Source organism: Oncorhynchus masou, chromosome 11 (genome assembly GCF_036934945.1).
Source record: "Oncorhynchus masou masou isolate Uvic2021 chromosome 11, UVic_Omas_1.1, whole genome shotgun sequence".
Lineage (NCBI taxonomy): Eukaryota > Metazoa > Chordata > Actinopteri > Salmoniformes > Salmonidae > Oncorhynchus > Oncorhynchus masou.
Window position 1 is genome coordinate 35,901,291 of NC_088222.1, and position 19,522 is coordinate 35,920,812.

The following is a 19,522-nucleotide window of genomic DNA, read 5'->3' on the forward strand; positions in this document are numbered from 1 at the left end:
TAAACTTTTTGAGTCAGTTCTCGTCAAAATATAAACTGAGACAGACACTTTAGGAGCCATAACATAAATCCTCTGTGTTTCATGTGGCTACCTGCACACCACGGGTGGGTGACATATAGCCCGCAGGCCAGATCCGGCCCGCGAGCCCGTTCAGTCTGACCCGGGTAGGTTTGAGTAAAACAAATATCATTTGGGGCGACTGTTGAACGTCTAAACTATGTAGAAAGTATGTTGAAATTATAATGGACTTATACGTGTTCAAATGACGACCATCTCTCCCGATGTTGCCCTCAAGACTAAATGATTGCCCACCCCTGCAGTACAACATGACCTGTTGTGCCAGGGACGTGATTGGTCGGTGTGTTGATGAAAGCTCAGCCCATTGGTCCTGTGTCTCCTGTGCAGTGACAGTGGCAGTGACAGTATGATGAGAGGCAAATAAGGCCAGTATTGTTAATGCTATACATACAGCGCTCATCAGATAGTTTCTAATATAGCTGGCCTGACATAAAACATGTAAACGTGTAAATTATAAGGTAAAGAAGAATGCAGTACTTTCCTTTCCCCGTACGTACCTGCGACGTACCAGACCAGAAGCTCCCCTCCTCCCTGAGATCGTTTGTTCTCTCAAGGATGTCCCTCTCTCAGACATGGTTCCTTATAGAAAGCCCAGGTGAGTCCACTGCACTGCGAGCTCGATGAATGCTGCCTTTAGAGGGAATGCTACTGCTGATCTAGAACTTCTGACTTTCCTTCCTGCACTGCTTCCGCTGCTTCTCACTGATTGTCTGTCTGGTTCGCTGACTGACAGCTGCACAAACTATTAGTAGTCTGTGTCCTTTCATTTGGGTGGGCTGGGGTTTGCTTTGCTTAATTTCCACTGTAAAAAAAAACCCTGCTACTAAACTTTTATTATGGTACTTGGCGCCACCTGCTGTTCTGTTGAATCAATCCTTTACCGAGCCTCTTGGTTCCTCTGGAGAAATGTCTTGTAGTATGACATGGAATGATTTATTTGTACTCATGCTATCACTGCTTGATCAAATAAACAACATTTGGTCTGTATAGCATTGTATACTGATCTCACACATGTGGAAGATTTTGACTTCATTAGCCAGTTAAGAGATGCATGGTGAGAGAGAGAGAAGAACAGACAGAGGACAGAGCCTTAACTGCAGTGTCTTTAGAAAAACACACCACTCCGGTTGTGCTACATACAGTATAAATGTCCAATGCAAGTACATAGCTTTTTAAGAGGGTATATTTCATATTTATTGCAATTCATGTTGTCTCTGTGTTTCCGTCTTGTTTTGCAGACTCGGGGCTGGGGCCAGTTTTGATACCAAGACTGCAGTAGAGGGGCGGTAAAAAAGTCCACCCACATGACATCAGGAGCCTCTGAAGACAGACTGACAGTATTATTGTACACAGTTGCTTTGATCGATATTACCATACAAACTTTTCCATCATCTGGTATGTCATTCTGATGAGTTTATTAACAAGGTTGATTGACCAGTAACAGATGCAATATTTGCCCCAGACAGAGAGACAGAGTCAGACTGGAGTTTACTGTTAAACTTCCAAATGAAGGCATCTTTCTCCGTGAGATCTTTCAAAAATTCTGTACACATTTTTATCTCTATTGTTTGCAATGTTTTCAGTGGTATTTGTTTGTGGGAAGCTCTACTCTCTGTCTGTCAAGAGATGATCTGATATGAGGAGTTTCTGTTACTGATTCCGATTTGCTTTTAGACACTTAAATTGCCTTAGTGGTGAATATTCACTTACTCAATGTGTTGCTAAATATTTTGAGAATGAGACACATTTTTTGTTTAGTCTCTGAGGGTTGACTGAAAACAAAACAGTCTGCTTATCCACTGGAAACTGCCAGCTATTACTATGAGTCGGATTCATGTTGTAAGTTAGGTTTCATTACTACATTATGGGCCAAATACAACTTTGAAAAGACAAACAGACAAACTTTTCAAGTTATTTTGTTGGTCAGAGTTGGTTTTATTGGTCTTTTGGTAGATTACTGTTCTAATACTCATTTTGTTCAAGTTTCCTATCAGTTCTGCACCTGTGGTTATTATTATGTTTCTTCTAACTGACAGTCTGGAATATCTATTACTTAAAAAAGCTTGGATGATATATATTTTTTTAATTATGGTAATAACCAAAATCAGTTCACTTTAAGTGTGTGAGATTATTCATGGCTACAAAAAATTAGTCATGTGCTCTGGTGTTCATAATGTGAATCTGATAATGTGTTGTGATAATTGACCACTAGATGGCGATATTTAACAGAATATCAAGAATGTTAAAGTATCAAGAACCTGCACTGGTCAGTGGTCCTAGGTTGTGTGTGTAATCATCTGGCTACTGTTTAAGTTCAGCTCACCAGTTTGAGTTTTGCCTCCAGACAACAACACTGAATCACAGACAGTATATTATTACATTATCACTGATAATTATCACGTCATCACTAATAATGTCCACACAGGAAGGCCGCCGTGCTTTTAAGCCATAAGGGTAATCCACTGCTGATCACTGCCCAATTCAGTCCTTACTGCCTCAGACTTACAGCCGTGCCTAAAACTCACAATTTCAAAATGTCCTGTATAGTATCTCTTAACCATTATATTTCACTCTAAACTTCAGCAGGCTATATCAACAAAATATATTTTGAATGCTTTATCACTCATTTTGAAGTCATTATAATTTATTTAGCCTTTATTTAACTAGGAAAAGCCCATTGAGACCCAGAGTCTCTTTTTCAAAGGAGACCTGGCCAAGAAGGCAGCAACAATCAATACATGACATAATTAAACATACAACAATACAATACAACAACATGATCCAGCCTAAAATAAACAAACCCCATCAGGTCAAATAAAAAGCCTCTAGTTTCTGAGTACCGCTACAGGGTAAACGTTGGATCACTGAAGTGATGCTGGTGTTGTGACACCCATTAGAAATGTATAATGACCAACTGCCATCCTGTAAACCTCAGGTTATAATGACTATTATTACAGAGTAACAGGACTATTCAGTGGATGCCGTCATACAAAAGCCATAGTACTCGACCAGAAACAGACAGACGTGCTGGTAATGTTTAACTTTGAGTACTGTCGATATTGCCCAAAAAAGACCACCCCATCATAAGACATATATGGTGGTAACTGTGTGGTGATTATACCTTTATTCTGTCTGTGAACTGCTCAACAGTTCAACAAGTGAATGTGCAACTGTTTAATTTAACTTTAAGGTTAAATCTTATTGAGACAGATCAAATATACAATGCTGTTTATTTAGAGAAATAGTCAATGTAAGGTGTTTGTCCATCTGTTTAAACTTTTTTTTTATTTCATCTTTGGAAAGTCAATAAATGAAATGACTCTAGTCCCGACTTTGTCTGCGTGTGTTTGTTTGAGTTCATTCTCTTTGGGAGTTCTACTTCCTCCTCACCAGATTCTTTACTTCAGTTCTATTCTCACCCCTTCCCCATCCATCCATCTGTGACAATCCTCTATCACTCACTCACTCAGGCTTTGTCCAATGTCCATAAGATACAGATGGAGTAAACCTTTTTTTATTTGCACTTTTGGGTGTTAGAACCAGCTATTGACTGTTCCATCATCTGAAGCGTGAACTGTACATACTTGTACACAATATACTTCTGATCAATTGTGCAAATATTGCAACAGTCAATGCGATGGGCAAACATCATCTTCAATCATTACCTTTCTTTAGAACATTGATTGACGAAATAAATACTAAACCATTGTTCTGATAACACCTACTGAGTTAAAATAATGTTCTGTTCAAAACCCCTGGTAAGGTATATATCTCACTGTAAAAGCACTTCTACCTGCTACGTGTTGTGCCATAATGTATACTGTGAGCATCTCTTCCCCTTTGTCTTTCTCAGGTCGTTGCATGATGACTCTGAGAGTTTCTCAGATGCAGATGGCAGTCCTCACTGGTGTGGCATCCCCATGACCCAGACCACCCAGACCCAGTCCACCTCCTCGCCCATTAACACCAACGGCAACGCTGCCTCCTCCCCCTCAGAGCCCGGAGCCACCGTCAAATTCCTCATCAAGTCCTTTGACACAGCTGTACAGAGTAAGCACAGAACATCCCTCCTTCTCACTCCTCCACACAAGCCCGGCAGACCTGGGTTAAAATATTATTTGTTTTCTTTCAAAGTTATGAGTATTTGACTGTACCTCCCTGGGTTGCCAGGTAGGGGGTGGGGTGGTTGGACTATTCCATTGGTTCCAATGCACCAGGCAAGTTCAGTCAAGCACAGGCCTCTTTACAGATATCATACCTGACTTGTCTGCACAATAGGAGAACAGCTGGCAGCCGGTCTGTCTGCTTAAGATAGATCTATCATGTTTATACAGTGGAGGCATGTATGGTCACCTATGGTATGCTCTGCTGTCCATGTGACTGTATTGATTATGTAGCTCACTCTAATACATCTACTGCTGTACATATCATTTTTTGTATATATTTTAGATGTATACAGTATAAGAATAGATTGCATTTGGATTACTGATACAGTGTTATTTGGGTTGTTCATTGAATTCATTTTGACATTCCTGTAACGGTTTTCTTGAGTCAAAGGAGAGGCGGACCAAAACGCAGCGTGGTTATTATTCATGGTTCTTTAATAAAGAAACTATACATGAATAGACTACCAAAACAAGAAATGTGAAAAAATCAAAACAGCCCTATCTGGTGCAAACACAGAGACAGGAACAATCACCCACAAAACCCAACACCAAACAGGCTACCTAAATATGGTTCCCAATCAGAGACAATGACTAACACCTGCCTCTGATTGAGAACCATATCAGGCCAAACACAGAAACAGACAAACTAGACACACAACATAGAATGCCCACTCAGATCACACCATGACCAAACAAAACATAGAAACATACAAAGCAAACTATGGTCAGGGTGTGACGATTCCTTGATTTCTTGTTTTCGTTTTTTATTATTGGCGTACTTGTTTGACATTTTACTGCACTGTTAGGTGCTAATAACACAAACATTTAGCTGCACCCGTTATAACATCTGCTAAACTGTGTACGTGACCAATACACTTTTATTTGATTTGAAAGGAAAGGAATAGGAGATATGATTACTCTATAGACTGGCCACAGACATTCCTGAGAGAGATGCTTGTTTTGGAGCGATCTGCTGCCTCTTGTATCATCGAGGAGATAATCTCAGCAAAAAAAGAAACATCCTCTAACTGTCAACTGCATTTATTTTCAGCAAAATTAACATGTGTAAATATTTGTATGAACATAACAAGATTCAACAACTGAGACATAAACTGAACAAGTTCCACAGAAATATGACTAACAGAAATTAAATAATATGTCCCTGAACAAAGGGGGGGTCAAAATCAAAAGAAACAGGCAGTATCTGGTGTGGCCACCAGCTGCATTAAGTACTTCAGTGCATCTCCTCCTCATGCTCTGCACCAGATTTGCCAGTTCTTGCTGTGAGATGTTACCCCACTCTTCCACCAAGGCACCAGCAAGTTCCCGGACATTTCTGGGGGGAATGGCCGTAGCCCTCACCCTCTGATCCAACAAGTCCCAGACGTGCTCAATGGGATTGAGATCCGGGCTCTTCGCTGGCCGCGGCAGAACACTGACATTCCTGTCTTGCAAGAAATCACACACAGAACGAGCAGTATGGCTGGTGGTCATGTCAGGATGAGCCTGCAGGAAGAGTACCACATGAGAGAGGAGGGAAGAGAGGTCTTCCCTGTAACGCACAGCGTTGAGATTGCCTGCAATGACAACAAGCTCAGTCCGAAGATGCTGTGACACACCAGACCATGACGGACCCTCAACCTCCAACTCGATCCCGCTCCAGAGTACAGGTCTCGGTGTAACGCTCATTCCTTCGACGATAAACGCTAATCCGACCATCACCCCTGGTGAAACAAAACTGCGACTCGTCAGTGAAGAGCACTTTTTGCCAGTCCTGTCTGGTCCTGCGACGGTGGGTTTGTGCCCATAGGCGACGTTGTTGCCGGTGATGTCTGGTGAGGACCTGCCTTACAACAGGCCTACAAGCCCTCAGTCCAGCCTCTCTCAGCCTATTGTGGACAGTCTGAGCACTGATGGAAGGATTGTGCGTTCCTGGTGTAACTCGTTGTTGTTTGCATCCTGTACCTGTCCCGCAAGTGTAATGTTCGGTTGTATCGATCCTGTGCAGGTGTTGTTACACATAGTCTGCCACTGCGAGGACAATCAGCTGTCCGTTCTGTCTCCCTGTTGCGCTGTCTTAGGCGTCTCACAGTACGGACATTTCAATTTATTTCTCTGGCCACATCTGCAGTCTTCATGCCTCCTTGCAGCATGCCTAAGGAACGTTCACGCAGATGAGCAGGGACCCTGGGCATCTTTCTTTTGCCGTTTTTCAGTCAGTAGAAAGGCCTCTTTAGTGTCCTAAGTTTTCATAACTGTGACCTTAATTGCCTACCGTGCTAACGACCGTTCCACAGGTGCATGTTCATTAATTGTTTATGGTTCATTGAACAAGCATGGGAAACAGTGTTTAAACCCTTTACAATGAAGATCTATGATGTTATTTGGATTTTTACGAATTGTCTTTGAAAGAAAGGGTCCTGAAAAAGGGCCGTTTCTTTTTTTGCTGAGTTTATGAATGAAAATTGTGGCCCGTAAATTACGCTGGATGTCAGGCCGAGGGGAAGGCTGCTGAGGGGAAACTTTCCTGGTTTAGCAGCAGTGATAGAGAAGAAACCCTTGCCTGTTACATCATAGCTTAAACAGCCTAAACTTAAAGGTCTAATTGCTTAACGGGGTAAGCAGATACAGTGATAGGACTCCATGGAACATCACCATGGAATACGGTATACAATGAATCTCTTTCAATTTCCAATTAAATAGCTGCCCTTGGCTAATGCACACTCATGTGTTGGGCCTTGCAGATGGACCTGGTCCTGGACACACGGTACAGATGCACTCCTCACCTAGAAGCCCTCTGAGTGGGATCCCTGTCCGCACAGCACCCGCAGCTGCTGTCTCCCCCATCCAGGTACAGTACAGGCCCTCTTCAGTATGGACGACAACAGGGTTACCCAGTAGGGGTGGACATAAAAGACTGTAAAATCAGCTCAAAGTGATTTTAATTAGGGAAATTGTCACATACACCGGATAGGTGCAGTGAAATGTGTTGTTTTCCCGGGTCAGCCATAGTATTGCGGCACCCCTGGAGCAAATTAGGGCTAAGTGCCTTGCTCAAGGGCACATCAACCGATTTTCACATAGTCGGCTCGGGTATTCGAAACAGCAACCTTTTGGATATTGGCCCAACGCTCTAACTGCTAAGTTACCTGCCGCCTCTAAATAGAAAAATAAATAGAAAATAATAATAATAATAATGTCAATAAAGAAACATATGTGATAGTATCTCAATGTAATCAAGGTTTGAAATCAATTTGCAGTGAACAAATTATTTATCCTATGTTCCGACCCATGAATTGTGGACCCTTGGACTAAAATATCAACCAATCTGTTGTTGGGCTCCTAAGTGGCACAGCAGTCTAAGGCACTGCATCTCAGTGCTCGAGGTGTCAATTTATTATTTATTTTTATTTAACCAGGCGTCAGTTAAGAACAAATTCTTATTTTCAATGACAGCCTAGGAACAGTGGGTTAACTGCCTGTTCAGGGGCAGAACGACAGATTTGTACCTTGTCAGCTTGGGGGTTTGAACTTGCAACCTTTCAGTTACTAGTCCAACACTCTAACCACTAAGCTACCCTACCACTAGGCTGTATCACAACCGGCCGTGATTGGGAGTCTCGTAGGGCGGCGCACAATTGGGCCAGTGTCGTCCGGGTTTGGCTGGGGTAGGTCGTCATTGTAAAATAAGAATTTGTTCTTCACTGACTTGCCTAGTTATATATATTTATTTTTTTATCTGTTTATTACCGACTAAATGTATAAAGCTTTTGTAAAGCCTTTAAATACATTATAACCATTACTAATAATGTAAAGTGTTACAAGTTTGGTTGTCACTTTTTTTATCATCATGTGTAGGACATGAATAGGACATGATATTAATTTTTTGTTTTTGTTTCTGTAGAGGCAATCGTCTATCAAACCGCTCTCAAAGACACTGGAGAAAAGGATTAACCATGGAGAGTTCTCTCATTCAGGTACGTGACACTGTAGAGAGAGCAAGTATAAAAGTAGCACAGATACTGTATATATATATATATAACTTTGTAAAACACCAATTAGATCAAAACGCTTCTTTATCATTGAAACCAACGCATTCTGGCATCTTGCCTTCATCAGCACATTTGACTAACTACAAACCGTCACAACAGTCACATCCTTTGCACATCCTCCTTCCCCCTCTACCTCCCCCGTCCCTGGTTCCTGATTCCTGTGTTTCCCAGATAAGTATGGGGGCTCTGGGGATGAGCTGAAGCCCAGCAGCCTTATGAGGAAGAGTCCTTCCCTGGAGTCGGTCATCAAGTCCCCAGCAACCTTCAGCAGCCGCAGCCACTCTATGAGCTACAACAAGAACAACAGCAAGCTCAGGTGGGCCCTCCTCACTGCAGATTTAGAGAAAGAGCCCACACAACTACATTGATCACAGAAACATACACACATGTATCACTACACACATCATCACCGGTTCATACACATACAGTAGATCAGGGGTTCCCAACTTTTCTTGGGGGTCGCGGGACCTTCCATGATTTGAGGGGTAAACAAACTATTATTATTTGGATTTTGGATGTTGTTTTTTTTAGCGCCTTTCTATAAACCGATCAATAACGACACATGACCCTGCGATGCTTTAGGCTAGAAACAAGAGGTAAACTGCCTGAGGTAGACGTGACTGCACATGGGGAGATCTTTGGTTTGTCTCTATGACATTCAGAAGCTGAGCTATGACCTAGTCAAGAAATATTACATTTTTTACTTTGCTTGAGAAGTAATGTTATCAAATGTGTGACTGTTGCTATCAATTCACTTTCTGGAAAATATTGAGTGTTCATATAAATTCTAATATTTGATAGTGGAATAACATTTGGGGAAATTCGGTCTTGACTTTGTATTCCTTATCAAAAATGATTATCATTATTATCATTAAACAGCCTATCTAAAATATGTCATGAGTCTTGTTAAACTACGTAGAATGGAATGAGCTTCAAAACAACACATTTCCCTAGGTCCCTTAAATTAAACAAAATCAAGTGTGACATACAAATGTGAAAAAGAGGGCCCTGGGGAATGAGATGTTGGGAACACTTGCACTAGATGCGGTGTTTCCGTTGCAGTCATTTTGCTGTGGCGCTGCGCCATGGGAAAATCGTCGCCTCCACGCCCCAAAAATAAGGAACATGAAAAAATATTTCTGCCGCGGTGCACGAAAAACTGGACGCCCCATAGTAGAATAGCTTATCTATTTACCTATTCTGGTAACATAAAGTGGTTTCTGTGAGAGGTACAGTCGGGGGGGGTGTTACCCCGAGTGGTAGGTAGGTTACCCTATATTCACTGTTTATGCAATATTTTTGGTACATAAATTGAATCAATATCAGACTAACTAGTTAAAATATCACATTTGATTAGCTATATGCATGGTCCAATGTTAAAATAATAACATTTTTTATATATTTTCTTATTTATCTTTAATTTAACTAGGCAAGTCAGTTAATAAGAACAAATTCTTATTTACAATGACGGCCAAACCCTAACCGGACGACTGGGCCAATTGTGCGCGGCCCTAGGGGACTCTAAATCAAAGCCGGTTGTGATACAGCCTGGAATCGAACCAGTGTCTGTAGTGATGCCTCTAGCACTGAGATGCAGTGCCTTAGACGGCTGCACCACTCGGGATCCCCCAATAATGTTATTGGGCTCATTTCTGGATGTGGAAAGTACATTTTAGGTGGTATCAGCTACACATTTTTTCCAGAGGAAACACTGAGTAGATGACACATGCAGATACACACCCACAAACTTTCATCCATATTCATACTGAGAGATCTTAACAGTCATGCACTCGGTGTTAGTCATACTATTCACTATTAGATCAGTAACAAGCTGGCAGCGTGTTGATCATACTGTATCTATCACCGAATTGCCCCAGTTTTTACAGACTGTTACGTCCTAAATGGCACCCTATTCCCTATATTGTGCACTACTTTTAACCAGAGCCCATAGGGCTTTGGTCAAAAATTGAGCACTATATAGGGAATATGGTGCCATTTGGGACGTGCACACTGACTGAAACCCATGGTTTGATACAGAGAGTCCCGAGAGCCTTCTGTTCTGGTGCGCTAGTAGACACAGTAGAAGTAAACTTGGAAGAGATGAGTCAGAGAGAAATGTTAAATAAACAGCAGATTACATTTGTTGTGACGACCGAACTCAAGATTCATTAAATCTCCATTCAGGCCTCAACCCAAGTTGTGCAGGACTATGGTAGATGAAGGAACCAATCTATCTGTTCAGGCTGTTAGAGTATGTATCTGGTCAATATGGCAGTGTATTATGTTTGTTGTTTATAACAGTGTGTTATATGTGAAAATGGGATTGTAGAAAACATTGTATTTGAATGTTTATGAAATCTTGGAAGATTAGTCCAAATAAGGACTAAATTAAAATAAATTAATAATAAAATCAAAATCTCTCAAAAACAATCACTTCAATACAGGAGATATGTTTACGGTCACATAATTTTTCATTGTTTATCTAGAGCTAATGACAAACATGCATAATTAATGTAATATCGAGGGTGACCCAATGTTATACTATTAAACTCTCAACACACACACACACAACACACAAACACTAGATTGTCTAGATCTCTACATTGTCACGGACACAAACAACAGTATGTGAACATTTTTGTTGCTCCGCAAATGTGTTTATATTTGGTATTGTTTTCGCAAATGTATGTCACCAGTGAATTCATACACTGGCTTTTAAAAAGCAACATTTGATATGACAATTCCCGATTCCCCAAGCTCTAGTATGTCGTAACATGAAATAAACTAAATGTTTTAGTGTTCAAACTGGACCATGTAGCTCAGTGCGACCAAGGACTCTTTAGGTTCCCATGGCCAAAGAGACAACTAGCTTTCATTATGACAGCCCAGGAGATCACATCAGCGACAGTGTGTGTGTGTGTGTGTGTGTGTGCGTGCGTGCATGCCTGCCTGCCTGCCTGCCTGCCTGCCTGCCTGCGTGCCTGCCTGCGTGCGTGCGTGCGTGTGCCTGCGTGCGTGCGTTCTAATGCCTGCGTGCGTATGCCTGCGTGCGTGTGCCTGCATGCATATTTACTGTATGTGAGGTTGATGGAGACCCAACACACAGGTCAGATGCCATAACTTCTGTTTCCCTCTCTGTCATTGGTTGCGTTGTCTTTCCGCGGTGTCAGTGTGGAAAGAAAGGACCCCTTGGCTGCACTGGCGCGGGAGTACGGGGGATCTAAGAGGAACGCTCTACTGAAGTGGTGCCAGAAGAAAACAGAAGGCTATCCGGTAAGGGCCCTGGGTCAGAGACCTGTCTCAATACATAACCCTATCAAATTCCTCCTTCTTTCTCTCGCTTTCTCTCTCTCCGTCTCTCTGACCCTCTCACTCTCTCTCCTCTCTCTCTCTCCTTTCTCCCTCTTTTTCTCTGTTGCTATCTCTCTCTCTCTCTCTCTCTCTCGCTAGATATCAGGCATATGTCATGCAGGCCATACTGTACAGTGAATGTTCCTAAAAATCCAAGGTTTGTGGGGAACACTTTAGTATAGGAAAACCCATCTTAAGATACTATGTCCTTATTAGTCGCACATTGAGACAGATTATGAAGAATCTCTTTCTTGTTTAACTTGCTCTTTATTAAATACAAATCAATTATTACATTTATTTAATATGTCTTTATTATGACTAACAAGGAGATTATTAAAGATTGGCCAATGACACATGACTTATAATGTTAGAGTAAAAACACAAGTAATAAAGGCCTAATATACAGTGTAACTAATAAGACCAAATAAAGGCCTTATAGCTGGTAATATACACACTTACAAACAACAAATTAGTGACTTACTTATATGTGCACGTATTTATAAAGTGTTGCCTAAGGCTTTATACTATAAACTGTGCTTCTCATTGGAACATGTTGGCTTAAAGAGCGTATTGAGGTTTTAGGCTGTTTTTACATAATAGTCTGCTGTGTTTACACACAGACAAACCCTCACCTCACCTGTCCTCAGTGTGTGAGATGATATCATTAATGTCAGCAAATCATCCTCAATGCAAAGGGATCCAGTACAAAGAATACAGTGGAACATGTGGGTGTGTGTGCACTGTTCTCCCTCTTAACTAAATTCCATCGCAGTATGGGGTGTGCTCGCTAGCTTACAGTAGCACCAAGGCTGCGACTGAAATCGCACCCTATTCCCTATATATTGCACTACATAGGGAATAGGGTGCCATTTCGGGCTAAGCTCAACACCACTACTCTACTTAGCCTAACAATGGCCTTGTCCAAGGGTTTCAGTTCAATTAAATGACAGACTGCCGTACTTTGCTCAACCAAGCACACAGGTCAATAAGGATATTAAAACTTCTTAAGGATCGGTGTTCTGCTAGCGAGACAACTTCCAGTGAAATTGGTGGGCACTCAATTCAAAAAAATAATCATAAATATTATGGATTTTCAACATTTTGGTACATATAAGTGTCTTATATCGGCTGAATGCTTAAATTCTTGTTCATCTAACTGCACTGTCCAATTTTTAGTAGCTATTACAGCGAAAACATGCCAAGCGATTGTTTGAGGATGGCGCCCCACATCAAAATATTTCATACATTCACATATAACGATGAAATATTCACTTGTTGAAAATCTTCCTCTGATTTGTCATCCAAAGGGTCCCAGCTTCAACATGTAGGGTCGTTTTGTTAGATAAAATCCTTCTTTATATCCCAAAAAGTCAGTTTAGTTGGCGCCATCGATTTGAATAATCCACTCGTTCAACTTGCAGAGAAAGGAATCCGAAAATCTACCCCTAAACTTTGTTTCAACAAGTCAAAATACATTTATTTACTCCTCAGATACCCTAAAATGTAATCAAACTATAATATTTCTTTCGGAAAGAAATATGTTCAATAGGAAACCGATTTTAGCAGGTGCGTAATGTCTTCATGGGGCGCACAAACACGAATTTCCAAGACTGTGTCCTTCTAAAACTGATATTTCTTTCAGACTGCTGACACCTTGTGGAAGCCATAGGAATTGCATCCAGGGAGATAATTTTCCTTACGACCTTTCTCTTGCATTTCTAAGAGGACGGTCTCTCTCAAAAAAAATTCTGGTTGGTTTTCTCCTACCATATCTATTGCGTTATATTCTACATTATTTTAAAATTTCTACAAACTTCAAAGTGTTTTCTTTCCAGTGGTACCAATTATATACATATCTTAGCTTCAGGGCCTGAGCTACAGGCAGTTTACTTTTGGCACGTCATTCAGACAGGAGGTGGAGAAAAAGGGGCCTAGCCCTAATTAATACAAGGTTAAAGGTGACTGAAAAATAGACTAACTTTAAAGGATTGAATGAGTTGTTAGATCAATAGAGTTCCTGTTTTTAGGCATGTTTGATGGTGAAATGAGTCATCCCTCCACCTTGTCCTCTGTTGCCATGGTACCTCGTTCATAATTCTGACTCACTGTTGATGTTCCTAAGACACCGCAAATCCACTGTGATGAAAACAGCCAACATTGATAGTTACAGTAGATAAGTTTATTTCTCTAGCACTCCAACTGAATGGACTCAACTTTACAATGGCTATATTTGCAGCTATGCTCTGCTTTAACTGGGAGGTGGACATGGTCTCCATCTTGACTGCTTATCCGATTGTTTCTTTCATACACAAACTGAATGGTATATAGCTGTGGGGTATTAATTTTAGTCAACTCTCTTATCCAGAGCAATTAGGGTTATGTGACTTGCTCAATGGCACATCGACAGCTTTTCACCTAGACGGCTCGGGGATTCGAACCTTTCGGTTACTGGCCCAACGGTCTTAACCACTAGGCTACCTCCAGTTTCAGTCATTGGCACCTACTGGTATTCTATGGTCTACTTTTACACTCAGTGGTTCTGCTGAGGAGAATAATCATTCTCTGGTTTATGGAATGCAATAAGAGGCTTTGGTTAATAGCTGGATGAGAATTTATTTCAGTACATGGAATGAATAGGCTCTGAGGTGACTGTTACAGTATATGATGATGCATCATTTCCATGTGAGCGTCCATGTGTTTGAATTCCTCCTCAGATTGTTGGTTCGGTGGTTTAACACACCAGATATTTTTAGGGGGAACGTGACCAAACTTGTGAACGGCTGTACAACACGTGTGAGATGCTCAATGACATTAACATTGAGTGTTGCATAATACTGCAGAAACATCCATGTGTTGTTGTGTCAGGACAACAGCCGTCCATGTCTAAATAATTCATTCATTATTGAATTCATTCATTAATCTGTATTTGATGCCATGGGCATCTGTTTGGAGCTCTAAAATTACATTCCATCTCATGGCACATCCCAGTAGTAGGAACAGATATGGCCACAGGCCTTCTCTGACCACACGGCTGCCTGGGACAGGAAAAGGTTACTGCCAGGGCCATAAATTGAGCTTAATATCAGGTGGGCAAAGGTCAGAGCAGACAACCAACTATGTTCACCGTCATGGCCGACCTGCCCTGGTCCGACAGAGGCCCACTAATGACCTGCTAATGTGTGGAGACAAGACAGCCTGTCACAGTCCAACATCTCTTCTTAAGGCTGTTGGCTAGCCAGGCTGAGGCCATAATGTTGATAGCGTTACACAGAACGGGAGGTTGGGCAGTTGAGATCCCTTTCCCTTTTCTATGTAACCATCGTTCTGGTTTGATAAAGGTTAGTGGGGGTTATACCTTTCAGTTTCAACAGATTTTAGTGTATTGTTCTGTGGGATACCTATTTTGCTCCATTTAGTAAGGTGGGTCGTGAGATGATATGTCCCAACTAACAGGACTCTAAAAGCTCCAAATCATGTTGTCGAGTTGAAGAGGTCATGTAATGGGGACATAATTAACTGTCACTTTGAAGTATTTTACCTGCCCTGTAGGAATATTGACTCTGCGGTGTGTGTGGTGTGTGGTGTGTGTGGTGTGCGGTGTGTGTGCGTGTGTCTGGTGTGCGTGCCTGTGTGTGTGTTCTCTCTGTTGCACGGCTCAGCTGAAGTAGGTGTCAGGAAACTGGCCTCATATATTTTCTCATCTGTCTGCGTGGAGCCAGAATGGCCTCTCTCTCAGACAGCCCCTTCCCCTGGCTGGAGGTCAGTTGTTATTATACCACAGACGTATTGTTTCAAGGCCTGTGGTCAAACAAGACTCTAAATTAAATTAAGATGGAAAAGCAGGCACTACTGTAATCAAGAGGGGGCTATATCCCATTTAAAGTGAAAACCACTAAAGACACAGTGTGTCCCAAATGGCACCCTTTTCCTTATAGTGCACTACTTTGGACCAGAGCCCTAGTACACTATATAGGGAATAGAGTGCCATTTGGGACGCAGATTTTGAAGCTATATTCCTATTGGGGATGCAAAGCCTTATTACAATACTTTTCCTGTGGTCAATAATAATTACTGGGATGGATTTAGATGGCTGTTGGCCTAGCTGTTAAAGCGTTGGGCCAGTAAATGAAAGGTTGCTGGTTCGAATAATTTTTATATGCTAGGATTTTCATTTGATTTAGTTGCTATTATATTACGTTAATACTAGCATAATAAATCTAGGGTCATTATTGATCACGATGAAGGGCTAACTTGGCTATTATGTGTTTGATTTTGAACACCGTCCTCCTATCACATCAAACTAAAAGAGGATGGCAGGTTTATTGCAGTTTTTAATGTTGAAAACAAGATACAGTGTGAAGCCACTGTGTACGTGCGGACATACCCGTACATCTCACCTGAGCCCTCTCCCCTTAAATGGAGCAGTGATGATGGCCATGGGCCTCTATATATGCGCCCACTCAGGCGGTGTGTGTGTCTGCGTGTGTGTGTGTGTGTCAACCTGCCAATACGGCTCATGCCACTGGCCATACTCTAACGACTAACAAGGTCAACGAGATACCATTAAACGTGGTAAACAACACACACAGTGACGTGAGTGCTGGAGGTGGCCGTGCTGTTGCCATGGTGAGGAAGAGATCAATACCCCCCCCCGGGGGAGAAGGGGTAAACACAACACCACGGTAATGTGACCAAGATTAGTAGATACACACACACACACACACACACAGACACACACTGGGACCTGAAAGATGTTCTCCAGTGGTGTGTGTGTCAACATCTGGAGGAGAGGCGCGTGCTTGGTGGGACCGCTCTCAGAACACCTCAAATGTCAGCTTCTCAGAAGAGACAATCGATCAGCAAAGACCTTAATGATGCTCTGATTGACTGGGCCCTGTGGGAGCTGGCTAGCCTCTCTCAGAGTGGATGAGAGGAGAGAAAGAGCGCTCTCACAGGAAATCAACATTCACTGTTTGTAGATTTCACACACAAACACAGACACCTCCACACACACACACACTTCAAACAGACCATATGTACATGCCTTGACCAAAGGCCATGCAGAAGACATTATCATCATGACAAATGATCTGTTTGAATGATGATTACAGTATCTCAGTTGTACTGAAATCCACTGCCGGTCACAGACAGTTAATCACTTCAATCACAATCAATACAGAGTCTTTAATAACAAAAGGTTTTGTTCTGATCCCCACCTGGTCTGGTTTCCCACTGTATTTTTATCATGGTGGTCTTTGATGTTGTTATATTATAACCAAAACATAAGCCTTGTTTATTGTTCAAGATGGGAACAATGAGGAGAAGGCGAACAGACAGGCTTAGCTGGGAGTTTCAGTCTGGGCTGAACAGAACGTAGCCTCAGCTGGGACTAACTGAGGAGATTGGCCTTCCTCGGTCATCCGGCCCTCTCTGAGAAACAAACACAACCACCACTGGCGGTAGAGCGGGGGCGAGCTAGGACCCCCAGCAGTGTGAGGAAGAGGGAAGGAGCTAATGAATAGGGGGGTGGGGGTATATCTAGACAGAATAATTGGGACATTCGAACTGTGTCATGATACTGCTGGGGTGGGCCGTAGGGAGAGGCAGCAGACGCATTGATTAAAATGCACCATGACTCTCCCTGCCTCAAGTACCATGTATATGGGAGATACATACTTACTCAACACAATTCAAACTGACACAAAGGCCTTGGTACCCCTGTATCCTATTTGACTTCTGCCACTCCTCCTAACACGAGAGAGAGACAGACAGACAGACAGACAGACAGACAGACCTGCCGCTCGTGTGTGTGTGTGTGTGTGTGTGTGTGTGTGTGTGTGTGTGTGTGTGTGTGTGTGTGTGTGTGTGTGTGTGTGTGTGTGTGTGTGTGTGTGTGTGTGTGTGTGTGTGTGTGTGTGTGTGTGTGTGTGTGTGTGTGTGTGTGTGTGTGTGTGTGCTTTCCTGTCCGGCCCTGGCTGCGCTTTTCTTTCAGGCTTTCATTGGTCAGGCTGTCATGATTAATTGCATGGCATATTACGGCAGCTTCCCTTTTCTTTGTTCACCCACTCCTTTACTGAAATAGGGACAGACAAAGAGAGACAGGGAGAGGGGCCCAGGGTTTAAAGGGATAGTTCGGGATTTTGCAAATTAAGCCCTTTATCTACTAACCTGGCTAAAACCTAACTTGAAGTCCTCCTGACTTGATTGATTGTAAAGGCTATTTTCTTTCTCCCTCAAACCTATGTGGCCAACCACACACAGCCCCCGACCGCCGCTCCCTTCCAATACATCTGTTGGATTTGTAAATATAACGTGACGTCTCAACCCCACAGGAAATAAAATACAACCAGAGAACCAATCTAAGCTCATCCAGAAATAAGCACAACTCGGAGCAAATACTGCATTTACAACGGCTTCCTGTCCAGACCAGTGTGTCACAGCTCTCTTTCGCTTTGAGTCACATGAGTTGCGTCAGCAGGTTATTTATCTACTTCCCCAGAGTCAGAAACTCCCGGATACCATTGTTATGTCTTGCGTCCAGTATGAAGGAAGTTAGAGGTAGTTTCACAAGCCAATGCTAACTAGCATTAGCGCTAACTTAACGCAAAAACTGTCTTTGCGCTAAGCTAGTTATCATTGGCTCGCGAATGCATATTGACTGTAAGGTTTTATTGTAACTCCAATGACGATATGTTGGGCCAGTGTGGTAGATATGAGAAACAAAATAAAAAAGTGAGAGATGACTGTTGGTTTGTGCTGTAGTATGTAGAGAGCTTTCTTTATAGTATTGGAATTTCTTTGTTTTCGTAGCTGATGGTGATATTGTATGGCTGACTGGCTGGCTTACTGACTGGCTGACTGGCTGGGCTTCCTAATGCAATCATACTGTATGTTATCTACTTAATATTTTACTGCAGTGGGCTAAATCAGGGTCACACAAAGTGTTTATTGGTAGTCTTAAACATTTGTCTTAAACAAATCTTCTTTCGACCAATTGATTGGTTGAAATGTTAAAACATGTATTTTTCCCTATTTAGACACATCCTATGTGTTTTAATCAAAACAATTATATGCACTGAGCTTGTCTGATGCTTTAAGCAAATGGTTTGATTAAATAATTAAGACTCACAAATGACTAGAGTGTCACGTTCTGACCTTAGTTCTTTTGTTATGTCTTTGTTTTAGTATGGTCAGGGTGTGAGTTGGGTGGGTTGTCTATGTTCCTTTTTCTATGTGGTGTTTTTGTGTTTGGCCTGGTATGGTTCTCAATCAGAGGCAGGTGTCGTTAGTTGCAGCCTTTTCCCACCAGTGTTTCGTGGGTGATTATTTTCCATTTCAGGACTGTTTCGGTGTTCATTTTGTTTCTCTTGTTCTTTTTGTATTCTGTATTCATTCTCATTAAATTACATTATGGATACATACCACGCTGCATTTTGGTCCTCCGATCCTTCCTACTACTCCTCCTCAGAAGAGGAAGAAGAAAGCCGTTACATAGAGGGAGTCTGACTGAAAAGTTATGCTACCAAAATCCCTAATTTATTTAGGAAAAACATTCCATATTCCCTCAACGCTTGCTCTCTTTACATGACATATGTATGCATCGCATGCACGTGACCAATAGGGCCTGACCTATAGCTCCTGAGTGGTACAGCGGTCTACGGCACTGCATCTCAGTGCAAGAGGTGTCACTACAGTCCCTGGTTCAAATCCAGGCTGAATCACATGATTTGGATTCCAATAGGGCGGCGCTCAATTGGCCCTGCGTCATCCAAGTTTGGCCGGGGTAGGCCGTCATTGTAAGTAAGAATTTGTTCTTAATTGACTTGCCTAGTTAAATAAAGATTAAGTAATTTAAAAAAATATATATAATAATCA

General features: G+C 42.0%; 1 protein-coding gene across 1 annotated transcript in view; it reads left to right on the forward strand.

Moving 5' to 3' along the window:
* The window catches only part of LOC135548597 (cytospin-B-like), a 120,395-nt gene that overhangs the window by 67,812 nt on the left and 33,061 nt on the right, over window positions 1-19,522 (forward strand). Inside the window, exons 8-12 of the mRNA XM_064978359.1 lie at window positions 3,932-4,128; window positions 6,989-7,095; window positions 8,149-8,221; window positions 8,468-8,612; window positions 11,467-11,569. Coding sequence (XP_064834431.1) covers window positions 3,932-4,128; window positions 6,989-7,095; window positions 8,149-8,221; window positions 8,468-8,612; window positions 11,467-11,569 — 625 coding nt within the window. The remainder of the gene's footprint in view (window positions 1-3,931; window positions 4,129-6,988; window positions 7,096-8,148; window positions 8,222-8,467; window positions 8,613-11,466; window positions 11,570-19,522) is intronic.